This window comes from Tinamus guttatus, unplaced genomic scaffold (genome assembly GCF_059628265.1).
Source record: "Tinamus guttatus ecotype Peru unplaced genomic scaffold, ASM5962826v1 Tinamus_guttatus_pri_ptg000408l, whole genome shotgun sequence".
Taxonomy (NCBI): domain Eukaryota; kingdom Metazoa; phylum Chordata; class Aves; order Tinamiformes; family Tinamidae; genus Tinamus; species Tinamus guttatus.
In genome coordinates, this window is record NW_028288942.1 from 235,387 (window position 1) to 254,144 (window position 18,758).

General features: G+C 39.7%; 1 protein-coding gene across 2 annotated transcripts; it reads right to left on the reverse strand.

The window, feature by feature from the left end:
• Positions 1-891: 891 nt before the first annotated feature.
• PARP11 (poly(ADP-ribose) polymerase family member 11) lies at positions 892-12,763 on the reverse strand. 2 transcript variants are annotated; one of them, XM_088531321.1, is made up of 8 exons: positions 12,702-12,763; positions 8,656-8,784; positions 8,442-8,562; positions 7,146-7,221; positions 5,261-5,333; positions 5,043-5,173; positions 1,828-1,979; positions 892-1,410 (listed from the first exon to the last, which is right to left on the reverse strand). In XM_088531321.1, exons 1-8 carry the CDS (start codon positions 12,735-12,737, stop codon positions 1,097-1,099), a joined length of 1,032 nt encoding a protein of 343 aa, XP_088387447.1. In that variant the 5' UTR covers positions 12,738-12,763; the 3' UTR covers positions 892-1,096. The 2 variants fall into 2 exon arrangements, with proteins under 2 accessions (XP_088387447.1, XP_088387446.1); XM_088531320.1 differs by lacking the exon at positions 12,702-12,763 and adding an exon at positions 11,460-11,654.
• Between the last annotated feature and the right edge of the window lie 5,995 nt (positions 12,764-18,758).

Sequence of the window (18,758 nt, forward strand, 5' to 3'; positions counted from 1 at the left end):
TGCCCTAAAGAGTTTAGGAACAGAACCAAAACGAGAAGCTTGAACAAAATCTTAAATACAAACAAGCAACAGATGTCCAATTTGTACAAGATCCACTAACAGCTTTTTTTTATTGAAGTTCTTAGAAATGAAAGGATGCTGTCTCCTGAAATTTTCATTGTTGGTTGAAACTTTGTATTTTTGCCACTAAAGTTAATCTAAACATTGTTTTCAGCAACAGCAAGTACACTAGAACCGAGTTCTTCAACGCTAACAAGAAGCACAGCAGCACAAATACAGAAGCCAACTGCATGCACACACACGTGCACATACACAATAAAAACAACATCAAAAAAAAATCTGTGGAATAGAAGTCAAGTGTATTTAACAATTGATATCTCAATACTGAGCTAAACTGTTATACACTTAAACAAGCAACAACGACAACAACTTTAGGGCATCATTTCTGACAAAGAAAATTCAATTTCTACAAGTTCTGTAATTTTGCAAGTATATTTGAAGCAGAATCAAGTACGTAAAGTTAAATATAACAGTTTTGGTGAACTTTAGGACCTTTCACCTGTTTTTACCACATGGGTTCTTTGTTGGTATCGATTTCACACTAAGATCTCCAAAAGCAAACCAGCATGTACTACACAGTACACACACACACACACAGACACACACACAGCCAAGTCCCCTGTGTAGTTTTTTTTTGAATTATAAAGACCATCTTTATAAAAGATTTCACTTTTATGCATACTGTATCGTCTACCATACAAATAAATACTTGTAATATACTTTAAAAAAATCAGATCATAAATCTTGTCTTTGAAAACTTAAAGACACCCAATTTATTTAAGGCTCACTAAGCGATTTCAAATGTTATAATCCCTACATTTGAAAAAGGTATCAGTATCAGTAAAGTTTATTTACATATTTTAAAAGGAGTTACACAACATGTTTTAAATACTTAACAGTTCCACTCCCCAGATATACTTTTCCCCTGCTTCACCTCTGTCCTTTCATTCTTCGTGTTTTTATATTATCATCTTTGCAAAAGAAACAAAATACCAAAAAAGACACAAACAAATATTCAGTTCAGCTCCTTTCAAACTTAACAGAACTCTATTAAATACTCAGGATAGATTTGGTTGGCATCAAAGATAACAAAGATCTTTGGGTTCCAGGTATTATCCACACAGCTGTCATACAAGTTCACAAAACTTCCATCTCTTGAAGGAGGCCTCATGTATTTTGAATCACCATTGATATAGTCACCAGTTAGTACACGAGCAAGAAACATTACTTTATCTGGTCTATGCAGATGAGGTTGCAGATTCACACCATGAATTTGAAAAGTATCTCCATGCTTTATGTCTTCTTTGCAGAAACGACTAGAATATAACGCATCTCTTGCAAAGTAGGTCCCTTTCAAGAAAAAAAAAAAATCTGATGACATTCTTAGCATGATAGCTTTACTACCAGTGTACTGATAGAGGTATGAAAACAAAGAGGTCAATTATTAAATATTCATTAACAATCCGATGATTATTTTCTAAATCAATACAGAAACATGAGCCATATATTTTCAGTGTGACCAATATTTTTGTAGGGAGGGTGTCTTGTGAGCCATCACTGCTTACTGCTTTCCCCCATTCTGCCCTACTAGTTAGCTTTAAAATTAAATTGCTTACAATATCCTAGCTTTCTTAATTACACTTGCCCTCAAAATCAGAGCTATATTAAAGAGCTCGCCACATACACAGAGAGAATAACTGTTACAGGGGACACTTAATGCTGACCTGTTAAGATTACTGAATTATTGCATGTAAGAAAAATATTTACCTTTTCCATATACAGCAGCATGCATACCATTTATTCTCCAGTCAAAGTTATGAATACATATTGCTTCTACAAATTCATTACTGGTTCCGTGAAATAACATCTGCTCATTAATAGTGGGGACACCTCTTTTCTTCTTTAGTTGTGCTTTTTTCCTACAGGGAAGAAAGAATATATAGAATTACAAACATCTGTACAATCAAATTAAGTTTCTATTCTAAAAACACTAGAGAGAGGGCAGTCCTGAAACAGTATAAATTCCACCTTCCCAAGTGACTAGATTAGAGTTCTCAAAGGGACCAGAATTCTTAAGATAAGTGTTTAGACATCACAAGTTTCTGGATGCTGTAGACTATTCTCATAACCTAAGTTTATTGATCTTCCCAACTTTGTTCATGTGACATTATTTGCAGAATGGTCATTTTCTACAGATTTTTTATAAGATTTTTTTTTCCACAGTGTGCTTTGTTTTTGTTTCCTGCATCTGCTTAGATAGCCTACAGTGGGACAAAATCAGTTAGTAGCTTATAACGTATAATTACTCAAGTAAAATAACAAAATGCATTAAAATAAAATAACCTAAAATTTCTCCTAAAATTATGTCTACAAGATCATTTTATAACCATTTTATGAATTAATGGTTCACATGCTTCTGAAATGAGATAGGTCTCACTTTGGGAGGATTACATCATTCAAGCATTTTGAACAACGATCAAAAATATATATATGTATATACATATATACGAATATGCACAAATACACATATATATATGATGCATAATATAGGCTGTGTAATATATACATATATATGTATATATTATGCACGCATGAGCCTATATTACACTCACACTGGCAGAAGACCATGGCACTCCTACTATAAAGGATAGATATAATTTCCATCAATCTTTGTTCAAGAGAGTTTCTATCATCAGCTACATCTTCTACTAAGATCCATGAAGAAGTGGACTCTGAAATATGTCTAAACCACTGGCTATACATGCTCAGGAACCCTTGATTGTCTATAAAACAATGTTTTTACTTGCTATTACTCATAATTTGCTTATTAATACATTTCCAGAAGAGGAAATAATAAAAAAAAAGATTTTTCTTCACATACCTTTATTCAGATACAGCTACTCAGAACAGTTTTGTAGGTGCAGTCATATTGCTATACTTTAGTATTTATGATGTGTGAAACTAATTTGCATCCTTACTTCATACTTTTAAAATGTTATAGCACAAAATTTATACACTCAAAGATTCTTAAACCATGATTTCTATCTGCTGTTGAACCTGGAAAACTGGTAGGCTCTCCAAATGATCAGTTGCTTTTCTAACCAATAAGTTGCTTTTTTGATCCATACAGGGAAGCAGGGAGTTTTTTGGGTTTTTTTTTCTGTATGGTGAGGTGTGGGTTTTTTTTTTTTTTGCTTTCATTATAAATCTATACTGGGGACTCAGAACAGGAAACATCATCTAGTTTAAAGTCTGCTTGCTATTCTTAGTTTCAAAAAAGTTATACATTAAAAAGGGAAAAATAGAGCTCTAGAGAAACTTAATTTGAACTAAAAGCTGATATACAACAGAACAATAGACATTAAAACATTCGGCCAAGCAAATAAGACTTTATATTTAAATGTAAAAATATCTATAAGATTTAGAATTAGCAGAAGGCTAAGTCTCTGAAACTCTCTTCTTCAAGCATATTCATGATGTATATAATGAACATATATGGATATATAATGAATTTCATAGCTTTCCAAAGAACAAAGTAAACAACTGCCATAAGTTTAAATAATAAAGAAATACTAAGGAGACTTATATCAAAACATATTATTTTTAATAACACAGTACATCTTTAAAATTGTATCTTATGCTCTCTTTTTGGACATGAGACAGAGCTTATGATCTACAACTACTACAGATTGATACTGGAAAGAAGCAGAAACCTTCGCACTTTCAGTTTAAGCCCAGCACAAAACGGGAAAAGCAGAAAAACTAGAAAGCAGAAAAGCTATTGTGGCAGCACAATAAGCTTGGAGAAATGGCACGATTATGTGCTAATTAGACACAGTCCTACTATGTGTTTCATAAAGTTGATAAAGCTAAGAAATTTGTCAAGCCTCAAATATTGCTGACTTTTTTTTTTTCTTTTTAAACTAGCATTTAACTAATACAAGCCTAACATTGTTTCATTAAAAGAAGCTTATTTTCTTCCTCTTTACTTGACTGTAAATATCATGGGCCTCTATCACACAGACATTCTGAACACTGACCACATGTGAGAACAGAAAATTCAGACAGGGAGCATTCTGAAAAAAATGACTTCTTTTTAAACACAATCAACCGATATCCCAGGCTAATAAGTCAATCTCCTTGCATTTTCACACATTCTTTACTAGCTGGTCAGCTTCATGCTCAAAGACTTTCTATTTTTTAAAAGGGTAGAAAACAAACAAACAAAGGTCTACCACCTCATTCTCATTCAGGAGAGTGTAATGTTGTACCTAAAAAAAAAATAGTGACTTCTCAGCCTTTTCACGAAAATATAAAAAGCTTTAGTTCAAATAAAAATATTTATTAAAATGTTAAAATTAAAAATAACTTTGACAAATTCTCCAGGAGATTGACATTACTACAAGAGAACGATAGCAGTGCCAAATACAGCACAATAATTAAAAAATTACTGGAACAGCTAAAATGGCTGCAAAGTCAGAATACATTCCATTCATTATATATTCCAGTTCATTTTGGTTCTACCCTGAAATCCTAGAGCTAACATACTGTAGCCAGTATGTCAGCTTTTGCTGTCATTTTATTCACCTTTACAGGTAGCAATTGCATATTTCACAAATTAATTTAGCATGATATTAAATACTGATTTTTATGCAATTTGTTGGATTAGAATAATACTTGAACATGATAAAGGTCAGCACATTTCAACGCATCAGTCTGCTCTGTGCTACATTCACATCTAATGCATTAATGCACGTGTTAGTTCTGCACAAGCAAAAGCTTCAGAGACTTTAAATTATAATTTGAAATACAGTTTTGAATACGGAGGAATGACAAGTAAGCAAATGAAGACAAAACTGTTTAAAAAAGTAACACAAGTATTTTAATCTTTTGTAAGTAATTAGACATATTTCTGCTGCATGCTTTCAATATTTGTTCTGTTAACAGTCCTAAAATAATATTGGTTTTCAAAATAATCTCACCTGCAAAAAAACTCCCACAAGTCTAGATTTTGTATTCTCTTAATTCTTTTAATTCGGTGGCTATCCATTGTTTTTCCAAAGAGACTAGAAACTTCATTATATTCATTTGTTTTCTTTTGCAAAGGAATAAGCTGAAAAGAAAAAGGTTAGTATAATTTCACTGAGATGCATTATTTCATTACCACATGACTTTGGACAGCTGACATACGAACTCTTACCTGATATGCCTCCTCAGTATTTACATTCTCCCAGTGTGACGGTATAGGGATAGCCTCATTTTCACAGATGAAACTTAAAAAAAAATAATAAATAAAATAAAGATAATAATAATTGCAACAATATGAGGCATTTTCTCGTGCCCTTGGAATGCCTGTTCTGTACAACGAGCTATGAAAAAAAAAAGCTAAAATAAAACCACATAGAGTTTTAATTTTCACAGAGACAACATGCAAGGCCAGATGTCTTATTTTGTATTCAAATTCGGCTTTGCTTATTGCAAACAAACAGTGGTAACAAACAGTTTCATTACACCATCTATTGAATAAAAAATAGGAAGGTAAATCAGAAATGGTAGTCAAAAAGGTATTGAGAGCAACACTGATTTAGAAACACTGGATGTAAATATAGCTTGAATTTTCCAAAGTAACAGGAATTACAGCTGGCCTAAGACTCTAGAAAGTAAGTCTTCATTTTAAGCGCATACTTAAAAGTTACGGTTATATTTGTTTTTCTACTCAAAAACGTATATTTTAAGCATATACATAAATGTGCATACATAGTAGGGTTTAGGTTGTAAAAAAAAAGAGACTAAACCAATCTCTTGAAACTGAAGAACAATGCCATCGCATGTAAGCGGCAGATACTGTACCAAATGAAATTCTTCAATAAACAAAATAACAAAACTGGAATTTCAACATTATATGCCTTCTTCAGCAAGCACCCTTGAAAAAGTTACAGTTGACACTTCAGAAGCCAAAGGTTTTCAGAACATCAGCATAAAGATTGCTACAACATCCATTACAACATCCATTAGGTTCTGTACCTGGGGAGGAATAACCCCAGACACCAGTACAGGCTGAGGACTGACCTTCTGGAGAGCAGCTCTGCAGAGAGAGACCTGGGTGTCATGGTGGATGACAAGTTGACCATGAGGCAGCAGTGTGCCCTCATGGCCAAGAAGGCCAATGGAATCCTGGGGCGCATTAAGAAGAGCGTCTCCAGCAGGTTGAGGGAGGTGATCCTGCCCCTCTACTCAGCCCCGATGAGGCCACATCTGGAGTACTGTGTCCAGTTCTGGGCTCCACAGTACAAAAGGGATGTGGAGCTACTGGAGAGAGTCCAGTGCAGGGCCACAAGGATGATCAGGGGCCTGGAACATCTGCCCTATGAGGAGAGGCTGCGGGAGCTGGGCCTGTTCAGCCTGGAGAAGAGAAGGCTGAGAAGGGACCTGAGCAGTGTATATAAGTACCTCAGGGGAGGGGGGCTAAGAGGATGGGGCCAGCCTCTTTTCAGTGATGGCTACCAACACTGCTAGAGGTAATGGCCAAAAACTGAAACACCAAAAGCTTCACAGGAACTTACAGAAAAATTGTTTTAACAGTGAGGGTGACGGAGCACTGGAACAGGCTGCCCAGAGAGGTTGTGGGGTCTCCTTCTCTGGAGATCTTCAAACCCGCTTAGATGCCACCTTGTGCCACGTGCTCTAGGTGACCCTGCGTGTGCAGGGGGGTTGGACTAGAGGTCCCTTCCAACCTTAAGCATTCTATGATTCTATGACTATAAATGCCAAATTTTGCTTTGAAATTAAAACCAGACCACAATTCAGAATAAATTGAGAAAAATCTCACAATCCACACAATGTTATCTGCACTACTACGAATGCATAGACCAATCCATTGTTTGAACATACACCTCTATCTAATGACTGATCAAAACACAAGAAACTATAATCTAAAGCAACTAGACTAGCAAGACCAGCTGCTCCTTATGATGGATATTTTTGGCATTTACTATCTTTTTAGAGAAAATTATCAAAACAGAGAAAATTATCAAGAATAAAAATTCAAATAAGGATAATTCAAATCATTCATTTTACTTCCTTACCTGAAAGCATTGATAGAAAAGGGAGCTCGCTTTATTGGACGTTGCTTAAGTGTAGTTAGATTGGTTTGCTTCATCGCTGAACATAAAACAAGAGTTAGAATGAAAGTTTCTGGAATTCATCTACAGTATATGAAACATATAAATAATTTTTCTTCATAGGATTGCTACTTCAAAAGTTGCCTGACAAGAATTGCTGTTTCATCAATTAACAAATCAATATATTGGATAAGCATTTTGAAATACTGGTCTCAGTATCATCATTGTTTCTAACAGTTGGAAAAAAAATGCAAATACTACATAAAACAAATATGATGATGATTATTATAATACTACTGGTGAACCATTCATCCCCACCACCAACGGCAAAATTCCAATGATTATAATGCAACTAATATGCCAAAATACAATACTGCATCACTTATACATACATATCTACTATGCTTAATGCAAGAAGTCATGACCTATGAGATTTGTAAAGTTGTTATTTAGCATTTATATTTGGTTTGTTTTTAATCACAGATGCGAAACAAACGTCTTTTAGTAGACATTTCAACAAAAGCAAACACCAAACTTTTCCTATTGTTCTAGGAGTACCTTACTCCCTGTATATTACAGTTCTACTCACTCCCCTTTCTATTTGAAATACTGTTATTTTCATTGACCCGGAAGAGATTTCTGTATAAAATAAAGTTAGATGATAAATGCCATTAGAATCCAAAAACAGTCTATAATTTACAATTATCGCATGAGTGAGCTCTTTACACTTTACCAGAAAAGCCTTTTGAGTATCTCTTTTTGTTCCAATAACAAAATTGGCTTAAAGCACCTGCTGAACGACAAAATTGCTTTAATGCTAGCATTTTGCAGAAAGATTCTACTACATCACTATTTCCTACAGAGACCTTGAATGGAGTATTTTTTCAAGCCTACAAGCTGTTATATATTAAAGCTCAAACTTCCCAGTCCCAGGAATGTATGCTAGATACTAGCTGGAGCTCGGGTAAGCCAAGGTAAAATGCTAGAAGCTACTATGCAAGACATGCTACCCCGTTAGTAAAAATATATATATATTTTTATATATATTTATATATATTATATATATATATATATATATATATAAATAAAAAATTAACAATTCATCTGCCTCCAAAATCTCACAAATACCTTCCAATCATGGAACCGGAATTACCTATACAATCATGAGCTTTTACACCAGACATGAGTAAAATGACTTGCTGAATGAACAAATAAACTAATGCATCGTCACTTTCCAATAATTTATAACAAGAGACATACCTGAAAAGTCTAGCGTGTAGTTAAATTTTGCAGTAGTAAAAGAAACGGATCCTTGTGGGTTTGTTCTGAAGCTCCTTTCAATATCTTCACTGCTAACTGAGCAATGATTGTTTGAATCACTCTTTAAAACAAATCGAAAGCGTATTTAGGCAAATTCAACAGCGGTTTTACATACTGAAATCACCACAACTAAAATAACTTCATATATAGTTACCTGAAACATATGCCATTTACCACACTCAGCCAAATAAAACCAGCCCCACTGGGTGTCTGAGGTATCCATCTCTTCAACTGCACTTTCCATCTTTGGAAAGAAATCTTCTGATGCTCTTTGAAGCATTTCCTGCAATGTACGGGTATATTTTTTTCTCTTAAGTAGGAAATCAATAAACTTTCTTTATCTGGTTTAAAAAAAATTAACTGTAAAGTTAGTTAAACATTTTCAAAGATAACTCTTTCTCAAATGTTAATAAACATATCATTGGGTTAAGAACTATAGATCTTGTCATATCAAAAAGAGGTGCTAAATTGACAATGATGGACATATAAGCAAACCCAGACATAAATACGATAGGGTATGAATTACATACCACTTAGGAATAAGATATTGGGATTAGATCCAATAGCTTGACAAAAACATCTACTACATACTCACCAGATGTAAACAAATCAGATGAGATGGCAGGAGTTACTAGAAAATAAATTAGAATCTGAAACAAGTAACATCATTATGGCACTGTGTAAGGCTACAGTGCATTTTTCCTCAACACTGCACAAGAATACAATGAAATTATGAAAGGTACAGAGAAGGCTGCCCAGAAAAAAAGGAAAAAATATAAGCTCAATGGCTTTCACACAAGGAATGACTACCAAAGATAAGATTCTCCAGGATGGAAGAAAGAGAACTGAAGAAAGGATGTACGAGAAGGTTAAAAAAAAATCATGGCAGAGTTACAGAATCACAGAATAGCTGAGGTTGGAAGGAACCTCTACAGATCATCTAGCCCAACCTCCCTCCCCCTACTCTAGCAGGGACACCTAGAGCACATGGCACAGGGTGGCATCCAGGCATGTTTGGAAAATCTACAGAGAAGACTCCACAATCTCTCTGGGAAGCCTGTTCCAGGACTCTGGCACCCTCACAATAGAGAAGGTCTTCCTCATATGGAGATGGAACTTCCTGTGTTTCAATTTATACCCATTACCCGTTGTTCTGTCACTGGCCATCACTGAGGAGAGTTTGGCCCCATCCTCTTTACATTCTCCTCTCAGATATTTGTACATGTTAAGCTCCCCTCTCAAGTCTTCTCTTCTCCAGGCTGAACAAGCCCAGTTCGCTTAGTCTTTCCTCATACAATAGATGCTCCAGTCCCTTAATCATATTTGTCACTCCACGCTGGACCTACCTTCTACTATCTAGAAGCAACTCATCCCTCTTGTACTGGGTAGTCCAGAACTGCACCCAATACTCCAGGTGCAGCCTCACCAGAAATGAGCAGAGGGGCAGGATCCCCTCCCTCCACCTGCTGAGGACGCACCTCCCAATGCAGGCCAGGACCCCATTGGCCTTCTTGGCCACAAGGGCACACTGCTGCCTCATGGTTAACTTGTCAACCTGGACACCGAAATCTCACTCCACAGAGCTGTTTTCCAGCAGGTCAACCCCTAGTCTGTCCTGGTGCCTGGGTTATTCCTCCCCAAGTGCAGGATTCTGTGCTTGCCTTTGTAAGCAGAGAATTGAACAGAGTTGAACAGAGAACAACTGATTACATATTCTTCCAAACTAAGAAAAGGTCATCTAACAAAAGCTCTAAGTGGTAAGTTCAAAAAAAATGAAAGGAAACATCTTCATAATAGATGCCTAAACTATGGAATCCTTTTACATGGTATGCTGTGTTCCATGGAAACAAAAAAATCACAACAGCCTCACAAGATTTCAACTTAACAATAAATCACTGAAAATTCTGAATTTGACTCTACTTCCATACATCTTCCAACTTGTCAAAATCAGTTTTTTTTTTTAAAAAAAAAAAAGAGGGGAGGGAGATTTCAGGAAAGCAGGTTTACTTAATCCCTTAAAGAGTTAGTTTATCCCATCTAACTGACTAACCATATTGGCAGTCTTCTCAACCTTTTTCCTCAACTTATTATCTTTTGCTTTCAAAAAGTGGAACACCACACTCCAGCACAAATAAGTCAAAACATTCTCCAGCTAGCAGCCTCGATGTTTTAGTCACTTCCTTAGAAGGCACCTTGGAAATGAAGGAGTATGAGGCAATGGGCCAGTGCCACTGAGGCAGGAATTAAGGGCAGTTGATGTTCTTCTAGCATTATCTTCCTCCATATTTTTCTCAAGCAAAACTTTAATGGTGTTTTCAAAAATCACAGAAACTACTTCAGGAAATACCTAGATTTCAAATAAAGCACTATTTCAAAAGAGGAAAAGTTCCTACAAATCTACATGCTTAGAAAACAGGGAAATCGGTCATAGACCTCCATGGAAACCCCTACATTGCAGAGCCTCAGGGCACATCTACTTTAGGCGAAATGGAAGCACATCCATATCTTCCTGGACAGCCTGGTTTAATGAGAGTTCCATTACACACTGGAACATTACAGTCCATTACACTCTTGGCAGCTTACTTTTATTATTTAAACCTACTAGAATAGCTGCCTCAATTTTAAAATTGAGAATTGATGCTTTCACCTACATGCCGAGTCACTGTTGTCTACACTTCTACAAAGCCAAGAGGAAAGAAGAAAACTTTTCTGGGGTACAGTTTAGTTTTCTCATTTGCCCCCTACAATAACCAGACCTCAGATCCATCTAATATTAGTTCAAGGCCTTGAATCTGATCATTCCAATTACTAATGGTTTTAGTACAGCTACAAGCAGTGAAACTGCTCATCTGCACCTATGTACACACTTGCACTCCTTGGGGAGTAACATAGGCTCTGGGGGGAAAGGACGAAAAAAAAAAAAAAAAAGCCCATTCCCATAACTTTCAAAAATGTTACCTCCAGTCCACACATTATCCCAGTCAAAACCTCGCATAGATGCCTGGATACTTCTAAGTATGGAAGAAGGATGCAAACCATAAACACTAAAAAGAAAACAGGAGAGCTGCACTGAAAGGTAATCCAAATCCCACAAGTTTAAAACAAAATTCCTCAATTTACTGATGAATTTAAAAACCAATGGTTTAAAAATCATTAAACTGATAGATTTTTTAAATCCACCTCATTTATAATGAGTAGATAATTTTTTGTCCAACATGCACTGTGAGAAGAAAAGTTTTGCCTTTTTTTCTCTATATAAACAGAATATCAACAATGAAATATGCAGCAATGAGAATTTCATTTGCAATGTTACTGCTAACAGAGTTGCTTTCAGTTTCCATTACTAGCACTGCTACTTCTGGCCCAGAAGTTATCAGGAACTTAGTAATAACCACAACTATTACTCTGACAGCAGCAAGTTTCTTCTAAGGAGCGCCTGGTGTGTTGTGAGGGTGCTGTGACTGACGGGCTGTAGTGCTAACACATTTGCTCCTTTCTTGGGGAGTTTTAAGTCTGCATAATAAATATGCTTTACAGTGCCTCCAGATGGGCTATTCTGCTTTCTTGTGTTGTCCACACAGACATTTGTTCCATTACACTTAAGTAAAAAAGGAATCTTTTGCCAACAATCAAGTCTGCATAGTCCCCAGCTGGTCTGCTAGCAGCCCTAAGCGAGACTCCTGCTCTTCCTTAGGTAGCAAAGCATCTGTGGAGACTTTTCCAAGATGAGAAACACAGAGCTAGAAAGGGGTAGCACAGAAAAAAAAATAGTAACAGCATAGCGCAGGTACAGGCCTCGAGCTGCGACCTGAGGAGCCGGATCGCACAAGGACGATGCCCTGGCCACTACCTCTGCACTTCTGCTGCCCTCGCCCCTTCCCCTACCCGCTTCCACAGCCGAGCCCGTCAGAGCTCGGGGACGGGGCGCGGGGGGGGAAGAGCGCTACATGTAGCGACATGTCCTCCCTCTGGTGGCTCCTCGGCCTCCCTCTCAGGGAGCAGCGGCGGCCTCCGCCTCCACCGCCCCCCGGCCCAGCCGGCGAGGCGGCCGGTGGGCGCGCTCGCTCGCCCGCCTGCAGGGGGTGCAGCAGAGCGGCCCGCGGCCCGCGGCGCGCCGGGCGAGGAGGAGGAGGCGGGCGGCGGGGAGCGAGGCGACAGCAGCGGCCGTTTCCCCCGTGCCCCCTCCCCGCGCGCACTCACCGCATCGGCCGCCCACCCCTGGCTCGCTCCCCACATGGTGCCGGGGAGCAGGGGCGGGGGGCGAGCCGGCCCGCTCGGGCACGTCACTGCTCAGCCCCGCCGAGCGCTTCCGTTACGGGCGGCGGGGGCCGGGGCGGAGCGGCCCCTCTCACCGGCAGCGCCGCCCCCATTCGTCACACTGGGGGGCGAGGCCTCGCATGCAAATGTGGCGCCGGGGGGCGGGCGCCCGTTTTGGGCGTTGGGCGCCCGTTGGCGCCGCGCGGGTTGGGGGTGTTGGAGGGAGGTGCGCGCCGGGCCGGGCGGGGCCGGGGCGGGGCTGGGCGCTGCCTTCGCTTGGCGTGCGACGACCTGCTTCTGCCGGCCCCATAGCCCTTGGCCTTTGAGGTGCTTGAGTTGCGTTCGCCTCTGTTCTCCCTGCTCTGCGGTTTTGTATTTCCTTTAATAACGGTCATCGTGTTGAGGCCGTGGGAATTCCGTAAAGAGTTAATCGGAATCAAGGACAGAGAGAAGGGAGAGTCAAGCCAGAATGCTGTAAATCAGCATGGCAGAGAACGACCAGTTCTAATGGAATGATAAGGGAAGCACAAACTCTCCAAAGATGAATTGACAAAACAAGGATGGCATTCAACTCAGGATGATATATAGATCATTAAAGCTCATTAAGCAATAATAATAAGCTCATTAAAGCTTATTAACATACTAACTTTCCCTTCCCAATCAAATAATGAGGTGATAAGAATTTGATAAGAATGTGACCGTCCCACTGCTCTCTATGCTAATTAGCCAAGGCATTATTATGCCAGTGCCAAACTGGTATGTGCTGCAATCAGAATGTAACCACTGAAAAGATTTGTGTACCAGAAAGCATGTAAATACAGAACAGGGATAATAGAAGGTGTGCAAGCATTGTGGAGTTACCACCTAGGACCCTTCTCTGCACAGAAGTGAAACAAGTACCTCCGTGCTGTGGGTCTATTGACTCTCTGTACACTGGCTTAAGAACCCACTTTTAGGACAACATTTTGGCAACCCAGGTGAGACAGCCATCAGGTCATACCTGCGTTGTCTCCTCATCCTCCTTGGCCAGAGTAAAAACAGATGGGTAATGCCAGCGCACTCGAATGTTTGGGTTGAAAAGAGAAATCATGTTTAATGTAATAAGTGCTCATTTAAATTAAAATATAAAGTTAATCTATTATGGAGAAGAGAGTTACACAGTTAACTGTGTAAATCATCCTGTCTACAAAATCAAATGCTAAGTAAAGTGAGCAGTGGCTAAACCCCAAAGCTTACAATACAAGCCACCCTCAGACCTACATAAGGCAAGACTAGGTAGGAAAGATCAAATGCCTCCCAGAACGTTGATTGCCGGTCCCAACTGGGAGCCTTGAGACGCAGGAGGGTTTGCAGCATCCTTGCTGGGCTCATGAGTGATAATTCATTTTCATGGGCTATTGGAAGTGGGACCGTGAACCTTTAGTCCACAAAACATGGTCTTGCGTTGTTAGTAACAGGCCACAGGCTTTGTACCAACTCCGCAGGGCCTCAGCACAGCCAGCCTTGCTTTATCTGGAACTTGCTTTGTCCTGGCTTGCCAGGAACACTGTGTGGGCTTTTGTAGCTGTAACAGCAATTGTCTAGCAGCCCAGTGATCCTCAGCTGACCATACTCCAGAAGTTAGGCTACAAAGTGCTGCTAATAAGGGACTGGAGCATCTCTTATATGAGGAAAGGCTGAGAGAGCTGGGACTGTTTAGCCTGGAGAAGACTGGGATGATGTTATCAATGCAATTAAATATCTGAAGGGAGAAAGGGGTAGAAAACCACCCCCACGCATACTCCCTACACACATACCATCATCTCGCAAGTTGGGCAATGGGGCCACACCATCAGCAAAGGTCTTGGGGTGCTACAATGCCTGCAGCCCTGCCCGCTTCTCCTGGAGAAAATCGATGCCACCAGACCTGATTGCGTAGGGCAGCAGATAGGTGCACACCGCACAGGGAAAGTGCTAGCAGCAATTGTGTGGCAGTTTTGACACTGATATTGTTAGTTTTGTTTTTTTTTTCTACTCCCTTTCTCTCTACTGCCGTAAAAGATATAGTCTATAGTTGTCAGTATCACAATAAGTGGATTAATGAGAATAAAATTATTCTACCTAATCTTACATAGATAAAAGCCTTGGCTGACACGACTGCATGGGAAATGGAAGAAATAAACTCGCAGTTACAAGCAACGTCAGAAATGGCATTGTAAAGTAGTTTGACTTTAGACCTACTCTTACTGCATGAGCATGGGCTACATAGATATCTAAATCTAAAGAATGACAGTTGTTGTATACCATTCCCAGTGTAACAGGAAATTTAGATAAGCAATTAGATAGAATGAAGCAGGAAGCAAAAAGTAATAGAGACCTGAGGATCACTGTGGAAGATGGATGGTTAAATAAAGTTCTACACAGATTAGGATTTTCAGTGACTGGATGGGACCAGAGTTGGTTATAAAGTTTGATAATGGTAATAATAATAATAGTAATCGTTTTGTGTTTTTCTTAAATGTATCAAAAATATGCTTATATAATTTATAACACCTAAGACCCATCAAATGACATTAGTTAAACTCTAGGTCAACCATAGAGAATGGAGTAAGGCAAAGAAACATAAAAAATCAGAGTCCTTTTAACAAGAACAAATGCAATGGGGAAAACTAAGTATGCTTAAATGAGACTTGTTGGATGAAGTGTGGGGTAGAGCTGGGAATTTTTGTTTCTGTTTCTTCCCTGTCATTGTAGGATAATTAATAATGGTTCATGGCTCTTACAAGACAAGAATGTCTTAGTTAACATTCAAAATGAAGCTTTTTTGAATGACTGTATTCTTAGCAAGTATACGCCAGTGCCAGACTTCACAGCAACAATTTAAAAACATTTACAAGCAATTATCTCCCAAAAAAATCTGTGGATATCTTATATGCTATATGAAACTAACAGCAGTTTTAGTGAAGACATAATTGCAGTAATTGGCTCCCATAAGCCTATACTAGAAACAGCCAAAAAAAAAAAGAGAGTTTTGGGCACATGAGTTGCAAACACAGGGAATGGTGTTTTGCAGGGAATGGTCGAATGCAAGTAAAAGAGAGGTTCCTGGGTACTGCCTGGCACATAAATCATATAATCATAGAAGGATTTAGGATTGAAAGAACTTAGGAAGGTCTCTAGCCCAGCCTCCTGATCAAAGCAGGCCAAGCTTCAAAGCTAGATCAGGTTGCTCAGTTTCTTTTTTCAAACATGTTATAAAAATCTCCAAAGATGGATTATACTTCACTGTGTCTCCAAGCACAAGTTCCAGCACTGAACCACACTTATGGGCAAGATTTTTTCTTCCTTATGTGCAACGTGAATTTCCTGCAACTTGAGTATGTTGCCTCTTGTCTTGTTACTTTTCCCTGTGGGAAAAGCTCTCTAAACCTTTCTTCATATGTGTTTACCCAGGGACGGAAATAACAGGTGCAACTTTTCTAAGTTGTTAAAGATCACCTAAAAGATCTACCTGAAGTAGAAGGAAATTACAATTAGTGCCGTAATGTCCCTTTAGTTGTCTCAGCTGGGGGATTATAGGATAGTATAATCTAGATGATCTAGTCCAACCTGCTTCTTGAAGCAGAATCAGCGTTGGGGGTGGGGTCAAGTTATTCAAGGCTTATTCAGGTGGTTCTTGAAAACTAATGAGATCAGAGACTCTTGTCTTCCCACTTCCCTCTTTGAAGAGCTTTACCCCGTCTTCTTGATCAGCTCCTCATGTGTTGGGAGGCTGCTATTAGGCAGCCCCAGAACCTTTTGTTCCTCAGGCTGAAGAAGCTCTGTTTCATCAAACTCTCCTCACAGGGTGAGTGCTGCAGGCCGCCTTGGTGCCCTTCTGCTGCGCTTTTTTCAGTTGATTAATATCATTCTTGTACTTATGGGTCCTTATGTACTTATAGGTGGATGCTGTATTGTAAATAGGGTCTCACAAATGCTAATAATCCTTTCAATTGCTTAGCTAAGGAATCGCTAAGGAAGCATAGAGTGCTGTTGGGCCTTTGCTGCCACAGCACGCTGCTGACTCACACTCAGCTTTCTGACCCCAGGTCTATTTTTTAGGAGAGGTACTCACTGGCCTGTCAGTTCCAACACTCTGCTGTTGCCATCAGTTATTCCTTCCCCAGGTGAGGACTCAGGGGGTTGTTTGTTTGTTTGTTTTGTTTTTTTTAATAAGGTTCCTGACCGCCCTTTCCTCCAGTTTGTTTTTGTCCCTCTGAATGATGGCTCTGCCTTTAAGTGTATCAGCTAGGATAATATAGAGGAAAACTGCCATAAGACATTCTCTGTGAGGGAGGTGGGTGATTCTTTAGTGTTGGCATTTCATAATAATTTTTTAATAATCATTTAATAATTCATGCAATGGAGTCATAATGTAAATTATAATTAAATTTAATTGGGCTAGTGCAGTTGAGAACATATATATTGCTTTGGTGCTTTTTTGATGAGACTGACTGAAAGTCATGGTCCCCAGCAGTATCTCTTCTGCCCCTTAATCTGTGAAGAACACAGCCAACCGCCAAGAGACTTCTTCACTTTTCTCCTATATTCTCAGGTGTCCGTTTTTCCCCAGCATTCTCATGCTCTCTTATGTCCAATATTTTGCTATAACTTGATTGCTTAAAATTATTAGATGACTTTCTGTCTCTTTTCATGAGGCTCTGTGCCTCTGCCGCTCATCTTTTTGCTGAGAGTCCAGAAAGTCCACTAATCTGCAGATGACATTAAGAGAACTTAAATGCAAACAGATGTACTTGTAGCAGCCACATCAGAAGGGCAGAGATCTGTGGGGGTTTTTTGTTTATTTGGATTTTTTTGTGTGTGTGTTCCTCTAGAGAAGGACAGGGAACGATTTCACAGCAGAGCCCAGAGAACCAGATGCTTGGATACCTGTGCTCATTTTAGTCTTAGCTTTACTAGGCTGCTGCAACCATGTATCACTAATTGCAGCACAGCATGACAGTGGGACCTGATCCAATCATCCAAAACACAGTCAATCAGAGAATGAGAGATCCTCAAGGGCAGAGCAGCTGCCAACACCACTTCAGTTTATGACAACGGCTCTCAGTGCCCTGGCTGCCGTGTTGCCCTTTATACGCTACTCTCATGACCAGTTGCCTCTTGCAGAGACTCCTTCCTCCCCAAAGGACCAGTCAGTGACATCAAAGGTCAACTTCCCCAAGGTCCTGTTTGACAGCTTTGCCTATCCAAGGGAGGAGCTGAAGCAATTTTAGTTTGTGCCAACCATGTGAGACCAAAGCACTGCGTGGTCAGAGTGGCAAGTAGAATGTGGCCAGGCATGCTCACCATTGTCAGCTTCTTCCTCCTCATCACGCCTTGTCAGGAGATATTTCTCAACAGGAAATGGAGCAGCCAGAGCCTGTCCATAGTCATGGAAAGGGTCCTGGGCCTTTGGGATTGCTTGTGTATGTTTTTCCTTCCCCTTCCAGCTGGCCATAAAGGCATTCTGCAAGCCCCCAGCTTCAGGCTGAATGCCAGCACTGTTGAGTCCAGACAAGTGACATGTTTGAATGGAAGCTTCTTTAAGGCGAAGCTGCCAGCCGTGTCCTGGCAGCCCTGATCCTGCAGTGCAGCATCTGCCCCACTCCACACAGCTCAGCACTATTAAAAAGAACACAGTAGAATGTTGAGCACAAGGAAAAGGTGACTGGCCATCCCAACAGCTGGGCCACTATGAGCACAACAGTCTGCACACACACTGAGCAGCTTATAGCATGCTAAAACTGTGGGGTCATCTTCTTCTCAACACTATTCTCTGTCCTGTTTCCTGGCCCAGCACCCCGTTCATGAAAAATCCCAGCTGCCCAAAGCACTGTACCAGTACAAATACCACATGTTTGACTATGAGCAATCCCCCAGGCATCCACCTGGTACATTTAAAAACCTTCACATGCACATAGAATCATTATTGTTGAAAAAGATCTTCGAGATCATCAAGTCCAACCTTAAACCCTTCCATAC

What these genes read in the sequence shown, in the direction of transcription:
- PARP11 (XM_088531320.1), bottom strand. Translation starts at nt 11,540, where the DNA reads ATGGTTTGCATCCTTCTTCCATACTTAGAAGTATCCAGGCATCTATGC. An exon ending in GGATAATGTGTGGACTGGAG is followed by an intron (nt 8,785 to 11,459) that starts GTAACATTTTTG and finishes CGTACATTGCAG; the next exon opens with GAAATGCTTCAAAGAGCATC. An exon ending in CTACACGCTAGACTTTTCAG is followed by an intron (nt 7,222 to 8,441) that starts GTATGTCTCTTG and finishes TTTTATGTTCAG; the next exon opens with CGATGAAGCAAACCAATCTA.